This window comes from Ziziphus jujuba, chromosome 10 (genome assembly GCF_031755915.1).
Source record: "Ziziphus jujuba cultivar Dongzao chromosome 10, ASM3175591v1".
NCBI lineage: Eukaryota > Viridiplantae > Streptophyta > Magnoliopsida > Rosales > Rhamnaceae > Ziziphus > Ziziphus jujuba.
In genome coordinates this window covers 11,072,778-11,100,346 of record NC_083388.1, presented here as the reverse complement: position 1 = coordinate 11,100,346, position 27,569 = coordinate 11,072,778, and the positions used below count along the sequence as shown (strand labels likewise).

At 31.2% G+C, this 27,569-nt stretch overlaps 3 protein-coding genes across 15 annotated transcripts; all 3 read left to right on the top strand.

The window, feature by feature from the left end:
* The first annotated feature begins 1,282 nt into the window (after positions 1 to 1,282).
* On the top strand, positions 1,283 to 5,312 carry LOC107411118 (chitinase 2). Of its 13 annotated transcripts, none has more exons than XM_060811757.1 (4): positions 1,283 to 1,506; positions 1,841 to 1,915; positions 3,701 to 3,760; positions 4,196 to 5,312. In XM_060811757.1, exon 4 carries the CDS (start codon positions 4,210 to 4,212, stop codon positions 5,077 to 5,079), a length of 870 nt encoding a protein of 289 aa, XP_060667740.1. In that variant the 5' UTR covers positions 1,283 to 1,506; positions 1,841 to 1,915; positions 3,701 to 3,760; positions 4,196 to 4,209; the 3' UTR covers positions 5,080 to 5,312. The 13 variants fall into 13 exon arrangements, with proteins under 13 accessions (XP_060667740.1, XP_060667741.1, XP_015874127.1 ...); XM_060811758.1 differs by having other exon boundaries at positions 1,841 to 2,057; XM_016018641.4 differs by having other exon boundaries at positions 1,284 to 1,506; positions 4,069 to 5,312.
* Positions 5,313 to 6,516: 1,204 nt separating this feature from the next.
* On the top strand, positions 6,517 to 7,621 carry LOC107411119 (chitinase 2). The gene has a single exon (XM_016018646.4). The coding sequence runs from the start codon at positions 6,565 to 6,567 to the stop codon at positions 7,477 to 7,479; it is 915 nt and encodes a 304-aa protein (XP_015874132.3). The 5' UTR covers positions 6,517 to 6,564; the 3' UTR covers positions 7,480 to 7,621.
* A 1,338-nt stretch (positions 7,622 to 8,959) lies between these two features.
* On the top strand, positions 8,960 to 9,999 carry LOC107411116 (chitinase 2). The gene is made up of 2 exons (XM_060812117.1): positions 8,960 to 9,023; positions 9,179 to 9,999. The coding sequence occupies exons 1-2, from the start codon at positions 8,960 to 8,962 to the stop codon at positions 9,997 to 9,999; spliced, it is 885 nt and encodes a 294-aa protein (XP_060668100.1).
* The last annotated feature ends 17,570 nt before the right edge of the window (positions 10,000 to 27,569 follow it).

The window sequence follows — 27,569 nt, the reverse complement described above, 5'->3', positions numbered from 1 at the left end:
TCAACTGCAGAGCTTTACCACTAGAGTCTTGCATAGTCCAAGTAGTCAAATCATTCATGTGGAGGATTGTAACATTTTTTTTAACGTTTGAATATTAATGTGAATGATTTGTGGGCTTTAATTGGGCCTTTATGGCTTTAAATGAGTTTTAATTGTTTCCGTTTTGGGTTTTTGAAAGAAGGAAAAAATCTTTTAAAAAAAAAGAGGTGAAATTAAAAAAAAGAGTTTTTTTTTCTAGTTTTTCCTCCCTTCACGTGGTTTAAGAAAAAAGAGAGGAAAAATTTGTTTTTTGGCATATTTTGCATACTATTAGTGTGGTAAAGATCAAGTGCACTGAAAGTTCGAAGGGAAAGCTTTGGAGGTGCTATGTTCGAGAGTTCAAGAATCCGTTGTATTTTAGGAGACAACCGTCGGAAAAACATTTATATCGGTGGGACATAAATTATCTTAAGGACACTATGGTACTATACAGGTCTCGGATAATTTATTCAACCAGCAGATCACCAAACTAAAGGAGATCTAGGTTCTTAATAATTTATTTTATTTAATTTTCCTGTATTTTGATTACATATTTTAGATCCACATGTATTTACATATATTTATACATTATTTCCAACAGAAACTTTGGTTTTTTTTTTAAATCTATTTATTATTTTGTTATGATTTTTAAATCTCTGATGATTATCTTCATTAGAAATTTCAGAGATTAAGCTGAAATTGTCACATTTTTTTATGATTGTTTGTTTTATTTAATATATATATATATATATATATATATATATATATGATGGTTGACTTTGAAGAAATTTGATGTTTCTCTTGTCATTGTTATCTATAAAGAATGAATTTCAACTGATTTGAGCTTTGGGTTGCAAGTAATGAGATTAGACCCTAAGTTGCTAATGCAACTTTGATTTATTTTTTTTAAAATATGTTTATTATTATTATTTTTTTTAAAATCTCTGATAATTATCTTCATCAGTGACTAATCTTCATCAGGATTAAACTAAAGTTATCATTTTTTTTTTATGGTTGTTTATTTTATTTTAATATATATATATATATATATATATATATAGCGAATGACTACTATCAAGTCCGGCCGGACGGTGTACTTTCGGACAAAAAACATGCTAAAATCCACAACTATTGGATTGTCACATTTGGCACGGATGGATGAGATTGAAGTGCAACTCACGTGTGATCATCATCATCACCACCACTAGGGAAAATTTTCTAATAGAATAGGGAGCCATTGGTACTACTATCATTCATTGTTTGACACGTGTATTACATTGATAGTCAGAAAATGGCTTTTCTTTCTGCATTTCCATTTGTTTTTTTTTTTTTTCTCTGTTTTGATATTTTATCTTCACCAAACTTTCTGCAGATGGGTTTGAGATTGGGAAAATAATAGAAAATAGGAAAAGGGTGATCTTGGATATCCACCCATTTGCTAACTGTGCAAGAGTTGAGATAGAGAGATATTTCGAACATCAGAATAAAGTAAGCCACTCCACTTCACTAAAAAAAAAAATAGAAAAGAAAAGATAAGCCTTTGCATCAAGCTGCCGCCATTGTTATTCATTGTTGAGCTTTTATGAGGGCTTTATATTGAAATTGTGACAAAGTTTGGATTTTGAAAATGGGCAAAAGAAACACTGAATTTGTTTTTAATAATTTAAAAGTTTTATTTTATTGTATAATTAGATATGCAAAGAAATTATGGAATGATTTTGGAAAATTTTATTTATCGAAGTGTCGATGATGATTCATTTTGGTGCAAAAAATAGAGAAGCTCAATAATTTATGGTGATATGGCTTTCTTTGAAATGGTTAGGGTTGGATTTGGGGGAATTTTGGTACCGGCGGAGCGAGCGAGCAGGAAGGGGAGATTTGGGCCAAACTTTCACATGTGAGTTGCACTTCAATCTTATCCGTTCGTGCCAAGTGTGACAATCTAATGGCTGTGGATTTTAGCATGTTTTTTGGTTCGAAAATACACCATCCGGCCGGATCTGATAGTAGCCATTCCCTGTACATATAGTAGTTATACGGTACAGACTACACATAAATCGACGTTTTTTGAAAATAAATATCGGTTTTGCTTTATATGCTATGTAAACATATATAATAAAAGTCGATATTTTTTTTTTCTCCAAAAATATCCGTTTAGGTGTGTTTCGCATATAGACTAGTCCGCACTATAAAATTTTCCTATATATATAATGGTTGACTTTGAAGGAATCTGGTGTTTCCCTTGTAATAGTTATTTATAAACAATGAATTTCAACTGATTTGAGCCTTGGGGCTGCAAGTAATCAAATTAAACCCTAGTTTGCTGATGCAACTTTGGTTTTTTTCTTTTTAAATCTATTTATTATTATTATTATTAAATATCTGATGATTATCTTTATTAGAGATTAAGCTGAAGTTGTCACATTTTTTATGATTGTTTGTCACATTTTTTATGATTGTTTGTTTTATTTTACATAAGCTCTAGTTGTACTACTAAACCAAGTTTTTATAGTCCCATTATAAATTTATATTTATATTTTTATTTAAAATTATTATTTACGACATTTATTAATTAAACATATTTGTGTTAAGAAGTATACGATTGAACATTTCAAATGTATTTATAAATATGTGATTACACATCTTAAATATTTTTAAAAATATGTGATCGAACGTTTTGAAAATGAATATCTCAGATGTGTTTAAAAATATACGATTAAACATTTCAAATACATTCAAAAGTATACAAGTGAATGTTTTCAGATATGAACATCTCAAATATTTTTAGAAGTATGTGACTGAACATCTTAAATATGTTCACAAGTATACGATCAAATATTTTTAAAAATGTTCATAATTTTGATATTGAACACTTTAACAAATACATTTTTTTATTGTCCAAATGTGTTCTAATCAGATAGAAAATTTTATGTAATTTTATAACTATCAGTTTTATCCAAAATCATTGTGAAAGATTTTTATAGAATAATATTTAATTTTTAAGCGATTTATGAAAAAAAAAATTTTTTTCTTGCTTAATTTAGAGTCTATAGATTGTAGATATTTTAAGTATTAAAAATAATATATATAGTTATTTTTATATTTTTTATATATTTAAATAGTAGTGTACAAAAATAATATTATATAGTATTATTTTAGAGTTATAATAAAAACTTCTTTTCATTTTGATATATATGTAATGATCGACTTTGAAGCTATTTGGTGTTTCTCTTGTCATTGTTATCTATGAACAATGAATTTCAACTGATTTAAGCTTTGGGATTACAAGCAATGAGATTTAACCCTGGTTTGCTGATGCAATTTTGGTTTTCTAATCTATTTATTATTATTATTTTTTAACCTCTGGTGATTATCTTTATCAGAGATTAAGCTGCATCTCACATGTTTTTTTATGGTTGCTTGTTTTATTTTAATATATATGTAATGGTCGACTTTGAAGGAATTTGGTGTTTCTCTTGTCATTTTTATCTATAAACAATGAATTTCAACTAATTTGAACTTTGGGGTTGCAAGTGATGAGATTAAACCCTGGTTTGCTGATGCAACTTTGGTGTTTTTTTTTTTTTTTTAATCTTCTTTTATTTTTTTATTATTATTATTATTTTTAATCCTATTGATTATCTTGATTCAGTCATGGTAGTAGCTTCCTTTTCTTTTGCAGAGAAGAAGCTGAAGTTTTCTCTCAAACTTTACAAGCTTACTTCAGAGTTATGGACTTTCGGTATGTTGTCTTTGGAGAATCACAATAAGTTTTTGGTTAATATTTTTCATGTTTTCATTTAGCTTTTAAATTTGTTGAAAATCCTATGCTTTTTTGTGCTGATCTAACCCTGATGAAACTTGTGCTTGAATAAATGACGCTGTATATATGCTATATGTATTCATTGCCAGATCCTCCAGGATCAATACTCAGTTTGTGGGCTAATTCTTATAATCTGTTTGAACTTTTTAGGCGGTTAAGTTGTGCTTGTTGTATCTGAAACTATGCCTGAATGAGTTTTAACATTTTTATAATTGTCTACCAAGCAGAATATGATCTGCCAGACATAACCTCAACAGCAACATCTACTTTTCACACACCATTCTTCTTAATATTAAGTTCAGTAATCAACTGCATCAAGCTTTGGATATTTGACTTCGCTTCTAATTAGAGCAGAGTCTTTGGTAACAATGGAAGTTGCTCAGAGTTCCATTCACCGTGCAAACTCGAAGCTCTTCTGTGAATATATAGGAGCTAAGTTCTGCAATGTTAAATTTTCGGATGTTCCCATCAACCCAAATGTTGAATTCCATTTCATTCTGTCCTTTGCTATTGACTATACTTCTGATTCTTCATCCCACAGTCCTACTAATGGGAAATTTAACATCTTCTGGGACTTCTATAATCTTAGCCCCTCCAAAGTTCTTTCCATCAAGAATAGCCATCCAAATGTTAAAGTGGCCTTGAGCTTAGGAGGGGATACTGTGGGAGATGTCCATGCTCACTTCAATCCTTCTTCAGTGGACTCATGGGTTTCTAATGCAGTTTCTTCGCTAAAACACATTATCAAAGAGTACAATTTGGATGGAATCGACATCAACTACGAGCATTTCAGTTCTGATCCCGACACCTTTGCTAGGTGTATTGGACAACTCATAACTACCCTCAAGAATGATGGAGATATCTTTTTTGCTTCTATAGCCCCATTTGACGATGCTAAAGTTCAGAAATATTATTTGGCTCTCTGGAGGAGTTATAGCCATGTCATAGACTTTGTTAATTTCCAGTTTTATGCTTACAGTAAAGGAACAACTGTGAGTCAGTTCATTAAGTACTTCGAGACCCAAAGCTCCAATTATAATGGTGGAAAGGTCTTGACTAGCTTTCTCAGTGGTGGAAGTGGTGGATTGTCACCAGAAAATGGCTTTTTTACTGCCTGCAATCAGCTCAAGAGTAGCAAGCGACTTCATGGTATCTTTGTTTGGTCAGCAGATGACTCAAAGGCAAATGGCTTTGTCCATGAGAAGCAATCACAAGAGCTATTATCAACTCTCAACTAGCCTCTCATTAAATTAGACCTTGTATTGTATGTTATGAGAGTACGTAAGTTTTCATGCCTGTTTTCTACCTGACTCAAGAGTACTGTACTACTGTGTGCCGTTGCTTATCTTCTCAGACGTACGAATTTCTGGTTGTGTTTCTATTTATGTGTGTGTAAAAAGATTGCATTTTGTGTAAGTATTTGTGAACGAATGAATAAAATTTCTCTATCTAATGGATGGCAGCACCAGAAGCCGAAGCAGAAACAAATAAACCTCCCTAAACTAATTATTCGTTTGAAGTTGATCAGTGGATAATTTTGTTTATTAAATGTTTGGAAAAGTATGTTGGAGTTTATGAGAAAGCTCAAACTTTCTGAGCAGATAACAATATAATAATTGTATTTTTATAAGTCATGATTGTTTCTCAGGACTTCAAATCATTTTACAGTCCTTAGCCATGAATCTGCTGAAGTGCATGCCTTTTTCATTTTACCCAAGTTTACTAAATCATTAAAATTTCAGTATGGATGAGCATGAGTTTGTTCTAATCTTCTATTTCTCAAGAAATAATCAACTACAACATGTGTGTCAATGAAGTGAGATGGATATTATTTATTTATTTTATTTTGGGATGGTCGATTAATTGATGACCTTCTACTCACATTTTCCCTCTGTTTCTAGGAAAATTAATAGAAATAAACATGCAGATACATATTTATACATGTTATCTATTTTATATATCATAGATTCATCTAGGTTGCTGTTTGTTGTTTTACAATGTGAAACCAAGAAATACAAAGATAGTTTTGAAATATAGGTCCATTGCAGTTCACCATTGTAACACTCATTAGTGTTCTCTGTTTCATGCATATGATTTTCTATAAATATTTTAACTAATGCAGAATGAAAATATAGCAGCAATACATGGAAAACAGAGTTTTCATAAACCAAATAGTAAAATATCTATTACTTAGTAAAACTGCCCCAAAAAGAGATGGTTGATGGGTCAATATGGCTCCAAAGTTAGCTTAAACTGCAAAGATCATATGGATTCAAAAAAACCTAGATCATAATGGAGAAAACAATTTACTCAAAGGAACCCAAAAAAAAATAAAAAAAAAATAAAATAAAAAAGAAGAAGAAAAAGCAGTACAGTACAGTAAGGAAACAGTTTATTGAAAAATACAGTAACAGACGAATTATGAGTAAACAAATACTTGAACAGATCACTATCATTGTTGAAAAAGTTTCCAAGTAGACATATTCTTGCAGTAAAAAACAAAGGAGGATTCAAACAAGTTAGGCTGCTTTCCTGTAGTCAAAGATAATCTCATTCTTTCTTTAACATAGTGTGAAGTGGAGTAACGGACTTGCATCACACAGCTACGTCTACGGCACATGTTTAGACCGATTGGCATTCTTCTATTCTCTCATCCACTATATAAATCAACCTAACAATTTCTATTTCACTCACAGCCACAAAAACTTTAATCTTCAACAGCAATGGAACTCTCAAAGCTTTTCATCACCCTTTTCTTCCTTCAATCAATCTTCATCTCCCACATATTGATCCAAGCGTCCCCTTCTAATTCGGACGTCTTCCGAGAATACATAGGTGCTGAGTTCAACAATGTTAAGTTCTCTGATGTCCCCATCAACCCGAATGTCCAATTCCACTTCATTCTCTCATTCGCCATAGACTACGACACCTCAGGTTCTTCCCCTACAAATGGCAAATTTAACATTTTCTGGGACACTCAAAATCTCAGCCCTTCCCAAGTTTCGTCCATAAAAACTGAGCATTCGAATGTTAAAGTAGCGGTGAGTCTAGGAGGGGATAGTGTTGGAAGTGGCCATGCTTACTTCAATCCGTCCTCTGTGGATTCTTGGGTTTCCAATGCAGTTTCTTCACTCACAAAGATTATCAAAGACTACAATCTAGATGGTATTGACATCGATTACGAGCATTTCAATGGTGATCCTAATACATTCGCTGAGTGCATAGGACGACTCATAAAAACGCTCAAGGCAAATGGGGTTATATCATTTGCCTCTATAGCTCCATTTGATGATGATCAAGTTCAAAGCCATTACTTGGCATTGTGGAAGAGTTATGGTCATCTAATAGACTATGTGAATTTCCAATTCTATGCATATGATAAAGACACGTCAGTGTCACAGTTCTTGGATTACTTCAACACACAAACCTCAAATTATAATGGAGGAGAGGTTTTGGCAAGCTTTATCAGCGGTGGAACTGGTGGATTATCCCCTGAAAATGGTTTTTTCAAAGCCTGCAATAGGCTTAAGAGTCAGAACAAACTTCATGGTATCTTTGTTTGGTCTGCAGATGATTCGAAAGCAAACGGTTTTCGCTATGAAAAGCAATCTCAAGCACTTCTGGCTACTCCCCACTAGCCAGAGACAGACCTTTATATTTGATTCCATGGTATTTTACTGCATGATGCTGTGTATCTTCTAGTATGCAAAACATTTCTGGTTACATTTGTATGTCTATGTAAAATGATACATATCGTGTTAATTAATACACTTTAATTTATTGTGTGTTTTTGAATGAATGAATTTAAAATTTCACCGACTACAACACCAGAAGAAGAAAAGAAAATTATTTTTCAGACAAAATAAAGCAAAAATATCAAAACCGAAACGAAAACAAGACAGAACATCTGAGGGGACAAATGGATGAATTTTCATGGACATAACTTGTGATCTTCTCCTATCCTTGAAGCTATAGGATATATTTATATCGTCTTCAATCATCTCGGATTTGGAAAAGAACATATTATGAAACAGCTAGATTAATTTGGTTGGTTTGATGAAGTTGAGTCAAGCATAGTTTTAATAATGTGCTCCTGCTTTGGATGATTAAGAATCATAGGACTAATATTATTAACAATCTCCTAAATTTCCCCACAGTGGGGGAATCCAAAGAACATTTGAATAACGTAATTGCTAATTGTTTAAAATGGCAATGAGATTGCTGTCTGTTTATAACTAGTAAGCAACAAACAAAGAATAAACTTTGTTACATGTGACGGTCAAATAAAATATTTTTCACAAAAGTATCTATGCACAAATTTTCTTCTTCTTCTTCTTTTTTATTTATTAAAAATACCTCAATTGTGTGTTGTTCTTCAACTTAATCCACATATTAATTGGCCAAAATGTTGGTTGAGAGCAGAAGAGAAAAAAACACACAAAAGTTTAGTTCAATTCAATCAGAAGTAGCTTAAATCCTTCACATATTTCAAGCTTCTAAAAGAAACATTTCAAAACCAATTAAGGGCAATGAAATTAATTTTACGGAACCATATATATATTTCTAGGTAATATCTGTCTAATTTATATGGGATCTAGCGTACAAGGTGGTACAACATGACAGAAAAACCACATAAGATAAAAAGGACAAGAATCCAACATCTATAATGCAGTTCAATTCTACTTTTACTGAAACCGACAATATTACTGGCTTTGACAATTATTTGTATTTTTATTTATTTTTTTAAATTTTTTATGGTACCAGCTTTTTGCTTTACCATTGGTCTAAGCTCCCATTGTTCAGTTCATACACTTGGCGACCACTTTTATTATTATGCATTCATTTCTACTCTCATCAAGGCAACAAGGCAGAGATAAAGTTAGTAAAATTATAGAAATACATATAATATATACACATTTATACAATACATATAATATATACACATTTATATATCCATATAAGAGAGACAGAGGAGAATGTACTCTTGGCGGTAAGAACAAGAGCCCTCAGCTACTTCTCATGGCAGAATCCATATTTTTCACCACTATTATAAATTTACTGTGATGGGTAGTACTAATGCAGTCTCAGGTTTCTCATCAACAAACATATTGGTAGTGCATGGAGTTGTTGTTCACTACCCTTTTGGTCACCCTCCTCTCCAGCACTCCAACTAAGAGTAAGCATCCTAATTAAACATGCTTATGCATAATCAGGAGAAAAATAAATGCAAAAATCTTTATTTTAATATTAATGGATCTATAATCAAATCATAACAATATATGTGTATGGGATTGTTTTTTTTTTTTTTTTTTTTTTTTGTAGGTGCCAATTCCAAACTCTTCCGGGAGTACATAGGGGCAGAATCTGATTCAATAAAGTTATCTGATGTGCCAATTAATTCCAATGTAGAATTTCACTTCATCCTTGCCTTTGCAATTGATTACTCAACTGGTAGCAATCCATCACCAACAGATGGAATATTCAATGCGTTTTGGGAAAGCAAGCATATTACGTCTGCTAAGATTACTTCAACCAAACGCAATCATCCCAATGTCAAGCTTGCTCTAAGCTTAGGTGGTGATACTGTTGGCAACAAGAAGGCAAATTTTGCACCCAAATCTATAGACTCTTGGGTTCAAAATGCCATTTATTCGCTCACCAAAATGATCAAACTATATAATATAGATGGTATTGATATTGACTATGAGCACTTCATCACGGATCCCAACACCTTCGCGGAATGCATCGGACGGCTCATATCGAATCTCAAGAAAAGTAGGACCATCAAGTTTGCTTCCATTGCCCCTTATGATGATGATGATGGGCCTGTTGAAAAGCATTACAGGGCTCTTTGGAACAAATATGGGCATGTCATAGACTACGTGAACTTCCAATTTTATGCTTATGACAAGCCAAGTGTGTCTCAGTTTGTCAAATACTTCGACATACAAGCTTCTAACTACAAAGGAGGTCAGATTTTAGCCAGCTTTATCAGTGGTGGTAGGCAAGGTTTGGGCCCTGAAGATGGGTTTTTTGAGGCCTGCAAAGAGTTGATGGGCCAAGGGAAGCTTGGGGGTATTTTTGTATGGTGTGCTGATGAATCGGAAACGTATGGTTTCAAGTACGAGAAGAAATCTCAGGATATGTTGGTTTCCTGATCTTGATTGGGCTTGTGGGCCCATTTTTATGTTTTCATGAACAAATAATGATGCACACCATATGATGTTCTCTTTATCTTTCATGGAAACAGTAAAGACAATAATCTTTCTTTACCTTCACTACGGAAATCAGAAACTTAAGTGCAATAGTTTTACCCTTTAGAGTGCCAAAAAACCTTTTTATTTCCCTTTCGTAGTTATCGACACATATATGTGGGATGTGTTGACTTTTCCATATAATTTTTTTTGTTCTTTGGTTTTTATGAATAGTTTTCCATATAATTGATTTTAGTATTATATTTGTTTGAAGTTGAACCACCCGTCGGTATACTTTTATTACACAAGATGCTACTATCTCATGATTGGCCTCTTTATTATGGGCAGTGAATATTGCTTCCCCCTTATAATTTTTTCTAGACACTACCTCACACCACCATTTTTATATATATATATATATATACACCAAGTCAGATTTATATTATATTAATATGATAGTTTTGATATCAATTTTTTTTTATTAGTAGTTGGATTATTAAGAGGTGAAATTGAAAAATTAATTAATAATCTAATATAATTTTAATTATATACTAAAATACTATTTAGAAAAGATGAACTTATAAATATTTGATGAATCATCAATCTTTTTTAAATTGCCTATACCCAACTTATATTGTGGCATCAGACAATAATATATATATATATAATTGTAATTCTATCAAGTCAACTTCTTAGTTTTATTATTAAAATTTCGTTTTTCAACCATTTGATCACTTTAAATGTTAAGATTAAAAAAAACTCATTTATGGTCATTTGAATTTTTATAGTATTTATTTTGCATAAATAATATTTTAGTATGTTATTAAATCAATATTTAATCAATAGTTGAATTTTTAAAACTTAGCTATCGGTGAAACTCAAACACTAATAAGGAAAGATTTGATTCTAAAACAATCAGATCAATCTTATGTGAGTATAAATCTCTCTCTCTCTCTCTCTCTCTCTCTCTCTCTCTCTCTCTCTCTCTCTCTCTCTCTCTCTCTCTCTCTCTCTCTCTCTCTCTCTCTCTCTCTCTCTCTCTCTCTCTCTCTCTCTCTCTCTCTCTCTCTCTCTCTCTCTCTCTCTCTCTCTCTCTCTCTCTCTCTCTCTCTCTCTCTCTCTCTCTCTCTCTCTCTCTCTCTCTCTCTCTCTCTCTCTCTCTCTCTCTCTCTCTCTCTCTCTCTCTCTCTCTCTCTCTCTCTCTCTCTCTCTCTCTCTCTCTCTCTCTCTCTCTCTCTCTCTCTCTCTCTCTCTCTCTCTCTCTCTCTCTCTCTCTCTCTCTCTCTCTCTCTCTCTCTCTCTCTCTCTCTCTCTCTCTCTCTCTCTCTCTCTCTCTCTCTCTCTCTCTCTCTCTCTCTCTCTCTCTCTCTCTCTCTCTCTCTCTCTCTCTCTCTCTCTCTCTCTCTCTCTCTCTCTCTCTCTCTCTCTCTCTCTCTCTCTCTCTCTCTCTCTCTCTCTCTCTCTCTCTCTCTCTCTCTCTCTCTCTCTCTCTCTCTCTCTCTCTCTCTCTCTCTCTCTCTCTCTCTCTCTCTCTCTCTCTCTCTCTCTCAATGTAATGCTTTATTTCTAACAAAAATCACATAGGGGAGAGCTTCCTATTATTAGGTCTCTCATCGTTGGGGTTGAACATTAAAGGTTGTGTTATTCTTGATTTGTATTATTAGAAATCCTATATTTAATAATTAGTATCTATTTAAGTTAGTCTTGTAAAGTAAACCTAATAATATTATACTAAAACCTATGACATAAGCGTTTTAAATTTATTTTAAAAAGATAAGTCCAATCTAATTAATTAAATAAATCCAAACAAATCTAAATATTTTGATAAAAGACTTTTAACATGATGTTCTCGTTATCCCCCTGGGAAACAGTAAGGAAAATAAACTTTCTTTACTTTCACTACAGAAATAAGAAACTTAAAGGCAATACTTTTACCCTTTCGATTGGGATAAAAAAAAAAACTTTTTTATTTCTTAGGTAAATATCAGCTTGTATCCTTTTTCTTACTGAGGTATGTGGGATGTATTGACTTTTCCGTATAATTGATTTTAATATTAAGTCAAATATTAGATTGAAGGTGAACCACCCAATATACTCTTATTATTACATAAGATACTATTATCTCAGGATTGGCTTCTTTATTTTGGGCAGTGAATATTGCTCTTCCCTTATAACTTTTACTAGCCAGCGTAACTCATACCACAATTTATATATAAATTTATAGAGTCATATTTATATTAAATTAACATGATAATTTTAATATGATATTTCTTTATTAATTCTTAAATTATTTTCAAAATTGATATTTAAAAAAGTAATTAATGATATAATATAAAATTAATGATATACTAAAATACTATTTACGCAAAATGAATGATAAATATTTGATGAATTATAAATGTAATTTTAAATATTAACCATTAAAATAATTTAATAGTTGGTGACGAAAATTCTAATAGTAAAATCGTTAATATGATATGAACTTGATTATATATATATATATATATATAATTTATATATAGGAATATTTTATCAGGCGACGTTGGGTAACTTATGCTGCTTGACTAGCGTTCAATTCCGGGTAATTCATGTGAAAATTATTACTTTCTTTTTGAAATTGCTTATGCCCAGCTCACGTTAGACGACATCAAACAATACTATATATATATATGTATATAGAATCTGATTTCTATCAAGTTAGCTTGATGGTTTTACTGTTGAGATTTCTTTTTCAATTCTTTAACCATTTTAAAGGTTATGATTAAAAAAATTATTTATGGTCATTTGAGTCCTTATAATGTTTACTTTGCACAAATAATGTTTTAGTATGTTATTAAACCTATTTTAATCAATAGTTGAATCCTAAAACTTAGATATCGATGTGATTAAAAGGCTAATAATGAAAAATTTAATTTTAAAACCATCAAATTGATCTGATGTGAGTCTAATTTTTTTTATATATGTACACATGCTTTATTTCTAACAAAAAAACATAGGAGAGAGCTTCTGATTATTAGTTCTCTCATCTTGCAGCTTGAATATTAAAGGTTATGTTATTCTTGGTTTGTATTATTGGAATTCAATCGGGTTATTCTATTCCATCTGTTAGAAAAAAAAGAATTTAAATAAAAATACTTAATAGCATGATGATACATTTATACAAAATTTCTATCCTGAACACATGCAAAGGAGCCGTAGACAGTTAAGAAAAATCCAATTCACAAAATCATTAACGCCTTCTTTTTCCCTCTCATAGAAGTTATTTGACAAAGACTTGTCATGGTAAGAAAGAAGGGAGGAACAAGCACACTTGGAGTGCGCAATACAACAGTGAGTTATATGCTAGTTAGTCTTGTAAGATAAATCTAATAATATTATACTAAAGACCTATTAGATAAGCCTTTTGAATTAAATTTAAATATGTAAGTCCAATCTAACTAATTAAGTAAATCCAAACAAATCTAAAGATTTTGATAAAAAAACTTCAATATTATTGGGTTGACTAGGTAAAATATTTGTGGTATATATCTATACAAAACTCCTCAAACTAAGGAAATTCATAACCTTATTAAAAAAGGATTGCTTATGTGATAAATGTTAAGCATTTTCATCCTTTTAAATCTAAATTCAATAACGAATTGTCAATCCATCCAAAAATAAATTTGCTACATAAATATGTCTTATTTTAACTAAATTTGAAAATCTTAATTATCATCGTGAAAAAGAAAAACCTTAGCCAATCTAAAATCATAACCATTCATCACGAGTTGTTGTAACTTATATAAATTAATAATGGACTCAGAATGGTAATATGCATGAAACTTTGTTAATTTTCTTATATGTTGTACATAAGGAGAGAGAATATGTCTTTTTTTTTGTTCGTATTTCTTGGTGTTCAACATACTCTTTTTTTCTCTTTCCTTTTTTAGGTAAAAAGAGGAAAAGAAAAGGAACAAGTTCAAATGCAATATCACCTATCTAATCACAAGCACTTAGTATTCCATATACCATGATTTTTTTTTGGAGAATTCCATACATGATGATATGAGTTTGATTGTATGCCAATCGTATATCTCTCAAATAATTTCCTTCATTTTTTTTTAGTCAAACCACTCAATAAATGCATAATACATATATGTACAACAAGAGCAATACTACATATACCAAATTTTTTACCAAAAATTTGGTAACTAATTATGTGACAGTTTTTTAATGGTGTTAAATTGATATTATCATATATATATATATATATATATGGGAAGACAAACTTTTTAAAAAATGCCAAATTATGGATATCAAAATTTTGGTAAAAAAATTTGATCACTCTAGATTTATCCATACAACAAAATCAATATTGTTTATGTGCAAGGTGATTGTATGTTAATTAATAGTTAAAGAATAATAATGTTAGAGCTATTAAAATATTTATTAAATTTATTTATCAAATGATATATATTAAGTTATGATAAATTGGTATTTTCATATAAATTAAATATGAATAAATTAACCCTTAAATAGATAAATAAAAAAAAAACCAATTAAAAATAATGTGACACGCAGCATACGCACCATCTGGTTTACCAACATGTTTACCAAGAGTATACATATCATTGATTAATTGATTAATATATTACTATAACTTAAATATGGATAAGTGAACAAGTTATTGAACATAAACCAATCAAATAATAACATATGTATTTTTGGTAAATATATTGATATATTATATGGTATCTCTAATATTATTCTTTGATGAAATCTTTTGATAGATTTTTAACATGTGAGGATCACATACTAGCAACATGATGTTTTTAATATAAGGTCTTCCTTAATTAGTATTTGGATCACATTAAATGTTAAAATTTAAAATTAAAAAATAATAAAATATGAATTTAATGATATATTAAAATACTATTTAGTTAAAAATGAGTTTGGATTAGTGATTAATAAATGTAATTTTAAATTTTAGCTTTTAATATGATTTAAGGGTTGAAAAAAGAAGTTCATACATTAGTTTTGATATTAAAAACTTGATTTGAACTTGATTGAATCTTTAATATAATATATTATTAAATCAATTTTAATATAGTATAGATCAAGGTGATAAAAAAATTGATGGTATATAAAAATGTCAAAATTAATTTGAGGTGAGAAAGTCAATAATAGTCCATTAGTTGGACATTTGGGAGTTTTCTTTTGATAGTTTACATAAGAACATACAAACAAAATGAAAAGGAATATAGTCGGTGTTGAAACCCTTATCTTAATTAAAGGGCATGCGCCACATTTGCCCCTGTATCATTTTATTTGACATTTTGTGTCAACTTGGCACCGAAATTCTATAGAACCTTTTGGAGCGTGAAATGACCCCTGATCTTGATGTGGAAACTCGACACTGATCAAGATGGATTTCAACTTAGAAATTAGTAATTGGAAGTTTGATATCTAGGTCAAACATCTAAAGCATATAAATCATTGTTAATATTGTCAATCATTTGCCAAATGTAGGAGTTGGCCGTAAAGATTGAGCCACTGGCTCAAAAATTAATATTGAGAATTAGACGCTCGTCCTAATTAGGATTCTTAATTAGGATTTTGAGATTTAAAGAGATTAACCAGAAAATTCAATCATAATCATCAAACCTCACAGCAAACATATAAAATATTAAAAGAGAAAAAAGATTTAAGATAATATGGAGATCAATGTAATCCCTACTTCCATCCACTAATCAAGAAGTTTGAAAGTTTGATGACTACAAAAAAAAAAAAAAAAAAAAAAAAAAAAGGTTCAAAGGTGAGAGATGAAACTTCTCATCCCTCAATTTTTGCTGCTCCATTTTTTTCTTCGAGGACGTCAATAAAAGGGTTGAATACAATAACCCTATGAACCATGCGTAAACATACATTCAACGTAAGACTTATTAAATAAAATTGTCCTGCGGACGCTACCCCTTAAGTTCTAAACTTTATAATGATGAAGTTTCGCAACTCTTAAGTTTTGCTGCTCTATTTATTTATTTATCAAGGATGACGATAAAGGGAAAATTTTTTTTAGATCTCTTCAATTATGCTTTAATTATATCTAGATTTTATATTTTTTGAAAAATAATTAGGTATTTTTTTTTATATCAAAATAGATTTATCTGTTAGTTTTTATTAATTAATTTTATTAGTTAAAAATTGAAACTTTATTTGTAAAAATTAGATTCATCTATTAGTCTTTACTAATTAATTTCAATAGTTAAAAATTAAAATTCTATTTTTACAATGTCATTCATTTATAAAATATTAATTTTTAGTTTCCATTTATCTTTTAACTGTCAAAATTAATAAACAAATACTGACAAAAACTTATATATATTCATTTTGATAAATATAGAAAAATAAGATTTATGATAATTTTTAAAAAACAAAGAATATAAATATAATTATAACAAAATTATGAAAGTTTAAATGAAATTTATCTTAAATAAATTTGTCATCTGGTTGCTACCCGCGAAGTCATAGCTCACTGGACAACTCGACCCTGTACACTCTCTAAGCCATTCAACAAAATTGGTTTGGGCATTACAATCCAACATAATAAAAAGCTTATGAATGTCTTCTAACTAAGTAATTAGTTGCTGGTTCAAGAATGATCAAATATTTTTCTTAATCAACAATTCTGATTTCAAAATTTTCTCACTTCTAAGTAAAAGAAAAAAGATAATTAATTGTTCCACCCTAGAGTTTTTAGCTTTCCTTAATTTTATTTTATACATGTTTGGCTACAGAAAAACGATTACTAAACTATGTGGAAAATTTTGAATATTGCATGACCTCTCAGTCTGGCACACCCTCACTAAAGAAATGGACAAATACTTGTCGATAGTCGTCCTCACATATTTGCAAGAAATAATGATAATAGATTCATATATTGTCAATCAAGAAACTAAATATATATAATAACAGTGAAACATGATATAATTGATTCATTTAAACGAAGAACAATAGGGAATTGAAGAGTGACGGCTACTATTACCAGAACATCATGGACTATTGCAACCATTTATTCTAGCAATCATTAGAGCCTCTATATATGCATATATTAAATCAAAAACAAAGAGAAGAATGATATGCTTTTGAAATTTTTTGGCTAATTTACCGCAAATAGAAGTCACTAGTTAAATTTATTTTGATTTATGGATTGCCATACGGCATCTTGGCATCATGAGGCTGATAACACATTAACCACATGGGTCAGAGAATCACTTACTCTAGTGGGGAAAACTATCAATTGGCTTGTTGACCCATATTGACAAGCCGATGACAACCCTATATGGGAATGTTGGGTCACACCCAGTTTCAATATTATCTTCATTCTTTTTCCTTTTTGGTAATAAAAATTATCTTTATTTATATTGGCACGAGAGTTCACCTTTTTCTTTTTCTTTCTTTTTTTTTTTGGGTAATTGAGAGTTCACCTTTTTCATCTAAGAAGAAACCCCACCTACAATATTTTTCAATGTTTCACACATGAAAGAAGACATTATTGCCTAGTGCGTAGGATTATAGGGCTGGGATTGCATTATGTTTTGCAAGCCTAGGATTTTGCTAGGTTGGATACTGAAGATGCTCTTCTTTTCTTTCTTTTGAGTAACTAGCTAGGCTGCTATTTGCCCAAAAAAAAAAACTAGGCCGCTAGCCATATAGAAAAAAAAAAAAAAAAAGTTCATTTCATCTAAACCCATAAGAGTCAAACATTAATTTCAGTGGACATATATATATATATATATATAAATTGCCATATTATTTGTTCTTGTCATTAGTACTTCAGATGTTTTAGGTCCTAAATCCTCCGTAGAAACTTTCGGAATGTGGCTTGAATCTTCTTAAACCATACACACTTTCACACTTTGCCTTCTATATTTTTTTGCATACCCTAAATTTATTTTTCGTTGCATCAATATGACTTTTTATATTTTTTTCTGTTATTTTTTTTAACAGGTTTATCACATGAATAGGACATAAAACGAAGAATGAGGAATCAAAATGTAATTTTAAATAGTTTAAAATGAAATGACACAAAAAACGTCAAGTACAAAAACTATTGAAAAACAAAATTATTAAAAAGGATTATTATTGTTATCATCATCATCATCATCATCATTATTATTATTATTATTAAACAATTGGTAAAGTACTAAAAAAAAGTGCAATTTCAAAAATAAAATAAAGATCTTTACATATAATAAAATAGAAATTTTCTCAAAAACTGTACTTTAATCCTTAACTGTTTGTCCTACTTGCTATTTATGTGACAAATCTTTTAAAAAATTGACAGCAAAAAACATAAGGGACTAAGAGTGCAATTAAAAAAAAAAAAAAAAAAAAAGGAAGCAAGTTTAGGGCCTATGGTACCAAAAATAGCCCAGGGAGGCACAGTGTCAGGCCACCATTCCAAACCTCTTAGATCCACTAAAAAATTTTGCTATATAGGAGGTAAGAGATTATATTATGGACAAAAATTAAGGCATTAAAATGGGGTAATAGTCTGTCGTCCCTATATCTATGCATACTAAAGTATAGCTCATAGCCTCTCAAGGCATTATAGTAGAACGAGGATTAAAATGCATGTCTATTACTAATGAGAAATTAAAAATTAACACCAAGAGCAGGTTTTGTAGTGTTTTTGGATTTTCAATGAGTGAAAAAATAAAAAATAAAAAACATTTGACTAGCTACACGTTGGGCAAAGAGTAAAGTAGTACTTTTATTATGTAAAAAAATAGAAAATAAAATAAATACTCTGGGTGCTTCTAAAAAAACATGATGGTTATTACTTCTTCAGTAAGTGATGTAAGATGAAAATAAGGCATCTAGTGCATTAATTAAAATAACAACATATTAAAAATAACTTTAAAAACGCTTTTTATTGTCTGTAACAAAAAATTCCACCATTTTTTACAAAGCTCTTTTATTAGATAATGCTATAAAAAATTGTGCTACAAAAAAATAAATGCTAATGAAGAAACATTTCCAAATAATATAGCAAACTCTTTTATTAGATTTTGGACACCAAAAATGCAGAAGGATGTGATATTATTTTGTTATTCACCTTTTCATATTTGTATCTTATATTAATTTGTCAACTATCAATGGCACATCTCTCTCTCTCTCTCTCTCTCAACTTACAAAAAAAAAAAAAAAAAAAAAAAGAACTTCTCTCTCTCTCTCTCTCTCTCTCTCTCTCTCTCTCTCTCTCTCTCTCTCTCTCTCTCTCTCTCTCTCTCTCTCTCTCTCTCTCTCTCTCTCTCTCTCTCTCTCTCTCTCTCTCTCTCTCTCTCAACTTAAGAGTTCTTTAAAAAAAAAAAAATTATGTGGGTATGACGTTTTTGACGCTCAAACTTTTAGAGCCATATCTTTTTTTAGATATGTGCATTTACAAGAAGATGTGAAGATCAGGAATATATAGCTCATCAATAATAATAAAAAAAATAAAGTTTCTCTCTTATTCATAAAATTTTGAGGGAAAACATGGAATATCTATGCAAAGCAAAGTATCTTGAATACTAGCACTAGTACAAGCATAAGAAAATAATGGGTTTGAGTCTTTTAAAAAGGAAAAAAAAGAGGGTAGGTTTGAGCCTTTGAGGGGACATGGTACATCAAGTTGGTAGATTATCACTGTAAGCTTTGCTAGGATACGCAATGGGAAATCGCAGAGTGATTGAATTTTGTGGGATTTATGTATATATACCAGAATTTTTATAGTGACATTATTAATATTTTTATTAAAATGTAAACGTCAATTTAGATAATAATTTTTTAAAAAATTATAGTTTAAAGTATTATTATTGATGATATATTTTTTTAAATTATTGTTTAAATTTATATTTGCATTTTAATAAAATATGGACGTCAACATTGGAAATTAACTATATATATGGAAAAGTTTCATATAGTACCTTTTGATTTTAATTATTATTTTAACGGTTAAAGATTAAAATTATATTTTTATAATATTATATTCAAATTCAAATTGAATTTTTTTTTTGAACTTAATGGGTAAAATTAATTGGGAAAAACTAACAATTATTGATAAATGAATCTATTTTGATAGATATAGAAAATTAAAAGAATGTTAATGATTATTTTTCAAAATATAGGATTTAAAAATAATTATACAAATTTGAGAGAGTTTATATAAAATTTGCTCATATATATACTTATTTTTATTTTTTCTTTTATCAAATCGGTAATGATAATATTATACAAATAAAAATACAAATAAATTCAATGGTTGTGATTAGAGAATTTGAAATGTTCCCAAGAGACTCTTTATTTCTTTATTTGGTTAATATTCTTTATTCTAAAAAATCAATGGGTTCCTAACGATTTCTCATTTTGATTTTTAAATTTGGTTTGACGCTCCAAATGGATAAATTCAAATCCAATCCCTATTTTCATATTATGTTATTTAAGGAAGAAAGCAAAAAGGAAACAATATTAAATCCTCAAATTAGATGTTGTTTGCATATAAAAAATATCAACTTAATCACCTAAATCACCAACTGTTCGTTTTGCATTATTATTGGGATTTTTTTTCCCCCTTTGATAGAACTTTCTATATGGTGTAACTTCTCTTTGATCCTTCTTTTTATTTTTATTGGTTGAATGACAATAAGCTTCTTGATTATGTGCTTGATTATGTCTATCGTGTCTCTTATCTGATCATGCCTCCTCAAGTTTGTGGGTGGTGTATAGTGCACCCAAAGCTTGGATTGGAATTAGCTGAATAGGTTTCCAGATAGTGGTTTTGTTTGGAATAATAACAATATGAATGTGAAGAGGAATGTATTTGGTAATGAGATGATCGATACCAACTTTCTCATGGATGAAGCGGTAACCGATTTTAATGTGCTTAATGTGCCCATAGAGAATTGGATTTATGGTTATATGTATCGCATTAATGTTTTTGTGAAACAAGTAAGGTGGTCTGTGAAAGGTAACACTAACATCACGTAAAAGGAAAATGATCGATTTAATTTCAATAGTGGCAGTTCCCATTAGCTAATTGATGGAGGCACAGAAGCAACGACAACACTAGTAGGAACAGCAGCAACAACGGTACGAATAACAACAACATCAAAACAACACCATTGCCAACAGGAACAGTAAGAACATCAAAAACAGGGAAAAATATACTGCTACAATAGCAGAGAAACAAACCCAATTCAAATAAAATGACCGTTGGGGTGGTGTACTGGTACGAACCTAGATCGACTTATTCCTACACCCATATTATATTAGCCTAGATTGAAATTAAGTTCAGATTTTAATGGTCACCTTGACCCTTAATCAACTTGTAATTAGAAATCTTGGTATATGATGAAGACGCTACAATAAGTGATGGATGTCTTATTGATAAGTCAAACTAAAATACGCGATCTCTATTCGATGTTTTAGGTTTTCAAAGAGAACAAAGAAAAATATTTTCACAAATAATTTTTAAATAATAATATAAGCTGCTATTCCATTAAAAAAGAAGCCCTTAAATAGGATAAAGGTACAAGAAATCAACCCTAAATCAGTTAGGTTAAATTCGGCCAACATAGAAAAGGAATAGGAAAGTAGCCGAATTTCCAAATCTTTTCCTAAACTAGTTTGGATTAATTAATTCCTTAAGTTTGAAATAGAAATTAATTAATTTACAATCAAAATAATAAAATATCAACCTTCCTAAACTAATTTTTCTAGCAAACAATTAAATAAAAATCAAATTAAGAGACTATTTCTTAAAACAAAAGTCAAATTTCAGATTAGAAAACTAGTTGACTAGTTTTCCAAATAAGCTGTCTTTATCCAATCATCAGTTAATTAAAGCTCTAAATCAGACCAAATATGCCATGTAGGATGCGAAATAGGATTAGAACTGGTCCTACACGTTGTCTTTAATTGGAATGACCAAAACTTGCTTGGATTACAAGTTATCTCCTTCTCGACGCCAATCATGGTCATTTCGGCCTAAATTTAAGTGTGTGCACAAATGTTGTTCTTGGACAACTTTGCCTCTGCCTTTGCATAATTATATGATCCCTTGGTGAGTTTAATCATGTTCATAAGCTAACAAAGGCATTCCTTACTGCCCAGAGTCCATAAATGCACAAAAACAGCTTTCCGAGTTCATTTCTGCCTTCACAACTTAGATGCTTAGCATGGGTTTAGAATCTTCAGGTATAATCATGCCTTCTTGCAATTTAATCACACATTTTATGAAGCTAACTAGATTATCCTTAAACCTCTTAGCTTGTGCCATTTGTAATTGGTTTAGTCTTCAATTGCAAAGGATCAACACCCTAGTGGATTGTAGGTTGTACGGGTGTAGACAGATTCTCATCATGTACGTACCAATGTCATATGAACCATCTGCCATGAAGCCAAAACACACCATTCTGATTTGTTTGATTTTCTTATGAACCATCACTCATGATGCACCGTTTGATTATTAGGTTGATATATATATATATATACATATATAATAGTTTGCCACCTTTTGTTTAGATCCTCATCTTTTCTATCCATTATCTGCAATAGCTTGATGACCAAGATGAGTTTTCCAATATCTTTGCATAGGATGCTTGTTAAATATACAATCATTTCTTTCAATTAAAATCTTTTTCATCAAATTGCCATAAGAGCTTGAAGATCACTGAGAATTGTGCTATGGCTAATTCTGATGAGGGAAGCAGCCGTACCATTGGTGAAGATCAGGGAACGAAGGCTTCCGGCCATTTGAGGTGTGAAGCAGCAGATCAAGAACCTTACTTTAGTCATCCAACAATTCCTGCTTCAACATACCTCACCACCACCTTTAATACTGATGGTTGCTCGATCGAGAGTTAGCTTGCCACCCATCGGCACCAACCTAACCTCAAAGCATGCAGCCACCTACATTACAACCAGGTTTCCTTTTATGATCCACCACCACCACCTCACTTTCCATGAAATTTTTATCAAACCTAACTACCATTACCAAACATGGACTCTGATGATGACATTGAGGTAACTCTCTTTGAACACCCATGGCATCGATTTAAAGATCCTCTTCCCAACCAACACTTTCGACAACGAGGGGCACCACCTAGGTACAATAAAAACCAAGACACAAATTACAAACTTAAGATTGACCTACCTATGTTTGATGGCCAAGTTAATATAGAGAGTTTCCTAGATTGGATTCAAAATGTTGATTCATTCTTAGATTACATAAACATTTCTGAGGCTCAACAAGTTAAATTGGTAGCTTATAAGTTGCATGAGGGTGCTTCTGCTTGGTGAGAGTAGTTACAATCCAATAGGCACAAAGAAGGTAAAGAACCGGTAGGTCTTAGCAACGAATGAAATATTGCTCATGGCATATTTCTTACCAGAGGATTATGACTAATTACGCCATGGACAATACCATAGTTTCCATCAAGGTAATAAAACAATGAATGGCTACACCACTAAATTCTTTTGTGTAAGCTCACGCAATAATTTGCAAGAGACTGAACGACCACAAGTTGCTCAATATATTCTTGGGTTCCCAAAACCAATTCAAGAGAAGGATCATTTAGTCCCCATTGTTAACCTTAATGCAGTGTGAACTTAGTCAATAGAGTAGAGAGGCAATTATCAGTTCCAGACTCGGCTACCTAACCTCCCCACAAATGGAAATCCCTTTCTAAATTCTACTCTGATAAGCCAAGGCAATACTATCAACACCATATACCAACCAATTCTACTTTATATCCAACCCATACTAATTCTAAACAGCCACAAGAGCAAGGCAAAAAGTTGCAAGGAAAGCACCAATATTCCAATATAATTACAACCAACCCCTAAAACCATTCAATCGCCTTACAAACACTAATCCTTATGCATGGCCATACTCACTCAAATGTTTTAAATGCAACCAATTGGGACATAGGTCCAATGAGTATCCTCAATGAAAACTAATGCATATGCAAGAGGAATTGAGGAAATTTAAGATTAAGTAGACAAAATGGGTGTTAAATTCGTAGAAGCATTGATGAGTTCAGTGGAGATGACACTGGAGGAGACCCCGTGATATGTATACTACAGAAAATACTTTACTTGCCTTAGAAGCTTACCTCTACTCAGGGACATGCACTGTTAAAAAAAGTGCATCCTAAATAGTAAGGTGCATGAAGTAATCATCGATGGAGGCAGCACTGAGAATGTCATTTTAAAAGCATTAGTTAATGCTATACTTTTGCCCACTAAACTCCACCCTAAACCTTAAAAGATCGGTTGGGTTAAACAAGACTTAGAAATTCAGGTAACTAAAATATGTAATGTCACATTCTCTATTGGCAGCAACTATGTTGATTTTATTGAGTGTGACATCATTCGGATGGATGCCTATGATATACTACTAGGGAGACCTTGGCTTTTTGACCGAAATGTATAGCACAATGGAAGACAGAATACAAACTTATTCATCTGGCATGATAAAAAAATTGTCCTCTTACCACCAATGCCACCAGGTACAATCCCAAAACAAGCTTCCAATACTAAATCGAGACACGCACATCAAAACTTGCTTGGATAGTGTCAGGATCAGTCCAAAATTTTTCATCGGAACTCTAGACAAGCTTTGATCGCAGAGAAACCCTACCGGACCGTTAAATGGAAAATCCGGCAGAACCTTCCCTAAATGTTGGACTTACCACAATTTTCCTGCATTGAAAATACACTTCTGTATACACCACCTTATTCCTCCCACCCTACTACAAAATATTATCACAAATTTCAGCACTTCAAATAAATGACAGGGAACCAGTGCACAATTAAATAAATAATCATCCAAATATACAGAGCGTTATCAACTACAATTGAATATGAAATTTAATACAATATAAGATAAAAAGAAAATAATACAAGATAGAAAGGAAAGGAAAAGCCTCTTGGACTTTCAGTAACGAACCAAGACGTCGAGTTTGCCCACGAACAATCAACATTGACTATCCTGGACCTAAGGGAATGAAATTTTAAAAATATGAGATGTTAATCATCTCAGTGAATAACCCAATCTACTATACAATAATAATAATAATAAAGGGGTAAATAACTTAGTCAATTGATTAATAAGAAATAAGTAAATAAATAATAGGTAGTTAAAAATAATATTTTCCTTTAAAACCCTCACGATTTACTCAGTTGGAAAAGTTCCATTTTTAAAACATTTTTTGCAAAACCCAACATTTTATACCCAAAAAATCTAGAAAATATTTAATTAATAATTTACAAATAAAAGACAATAAATTAATAATCCAAAAATTTTGATGAGAAATAATTATAAAAAAATAAGTCTAATGACAAATATTAAATTGGGAATAAAGTATTGTAAACAATTAATACGAAAACATAATAAAATTTACATTAACAAAAATGATCCAAGAAATATTTAAATAAATAAAATAAAAGTAAATAATTAATAATAGAACTCAATTTAAAATGCCAAAACAATTTAATTTATAAAACACTATTAAAAAACATTTTAATTTAAATAAAATTCTAAAATATTATATGATTAAAATCACGTCGTGAAAACCATTTGATGCACCCACTATATACCAGTGGTGCCAAAGGTATCCAGCGTCCCAAGCACCGCCAGACAAAAAGTTAAAGAGAGAAACTGGCATACGATCGCGTGGCGTCCTACCGCACTGCTGCAAACAGACGTCCCGGCCATGGAGGGGCGGCCTACATTTGATGGCAACCATAGGACAACCCCATAATCACCTGTGCGCTACTCACACCCACTTGCGCACTCATCACATCCACCTGTGCGCTAATCATATCCATGTATAAAGAACACTAGTACGTGTATGGTGTATCTAAAAATCATAAAATCAATATATTTATTTTCAAATCTCAAAATCTCATAAATACTACCAGATTCATTCCATCCAATTAAACCCGTAAATTTTCCACAATTCCATTATAAACCATCGTTATAAATCCATCGCATAAATTTCTTCAATTCCTCAAAATTCAAAATATAATTAAATCACATAAAAATTCCAAAATTCGTAAATTCATATAAATGCATTTTTATTGCTTGAAATAAACTCACAATAATTTCAACAATAAATCAAAAATGTTAAAATCATAAGTCCCTTAAATATCAAATTTTCATAAAATGAATTTCCATAATTTATAAAAATCAAAATATGCTTTAATGCACATATACATTTCAATCTATTCAAATTTTGCCATCAAAATTTCAAATATAATTTTGTTAAATATTTAACACATAAATATTAAATCCAAACATTTAATTATCACAAAATAAATATAATTTAACACCCGAAATTAATTTTGAAGGTGAGTCACTCATCTCGAGCATGCAATCCAACCAAGATCCTCCATAGGATCAATTCTACGGCTCACACATGATCCTAGAACAATAATATTACACAGGATAAAATAAATTAATACTTTATTCGGATAAATAATACCCAATACCCGGGAGGCTAACACAAATGGTATCCAAAATTCACAAATAAGGTATCAACGGAAGGTTTCAGCCGAATTTTCCCTTCTTCTATCCCACAAATGGCTCAGAATTTGGGCAAATGGAGGTTATTTTCGAAATCAGGGGGTTGAAATCTAGGGAAAAGGACCGGTCTCACAGTCGGAAACCGCCGAAAAAGGGGTCAGCCAGAGGACCGTCGGTCGATCCCGGCGCATTCGCTAGCCAAATGGCCTGAAAATTGGCCCCTGATGTTGGCTGACCATGGGCTCTCAAGCCCACCGGTGCGTGTTGCCTTCCAGCCATTGAAACCCGACCAAAATGACCGGTCAAAGAGAGAGGGGGAGAGAGTCAAGAGAGAGAGAGAGAGAGAGAGAGAGAAGTCACTATGTGTGTTTTGCTGGTGTTTGTCAGGCTCGGGGAAGAAGAAGGAGAAGGGAAAGAAAGGAAAAGAAAAGAAAAGAAAAGTGTTTTTCCCACGTGAGGAAAGGGAAGGAAAGGAAGGAAAAAGACAAAAAGAAAAAGAATAAATAAATAAATATTAAAATAATAAAATAATAATATATAAAATAAAGACAAAATAATATAATATAGTATTTTCTTATTGCTGACATATGTCACTTCTAAAATATTACACATGGTGCATCCCACTTGGTGACATGTGGCACAATTATTCATACTTTTAAAAATAATATTAAAATAATACTGTATTTTAAAAACTATGTAGGTCCATAACTTTTTAACGAAATGTCCAAACCAGATGTGCTACTAGTTTATGAACTTGTGACAATGCGTACTTCATAGCAGTACTTCGGTTAACGTGAAATTCCACCGGGAGCAAAAGTCAACATTTGATCCCTTCTCGGTCAACAACAGTCAAACCCGGTCAACCTCGATCAAATTTGAGAAATTTCTAGTGTACTTTGAGATGGGGTGTTAGAGATAGATTGACACTCAAAGTGTTAAATAGGACTCCTCATAGTACAAGCACTTTGATGCTTTAATTGCCTTC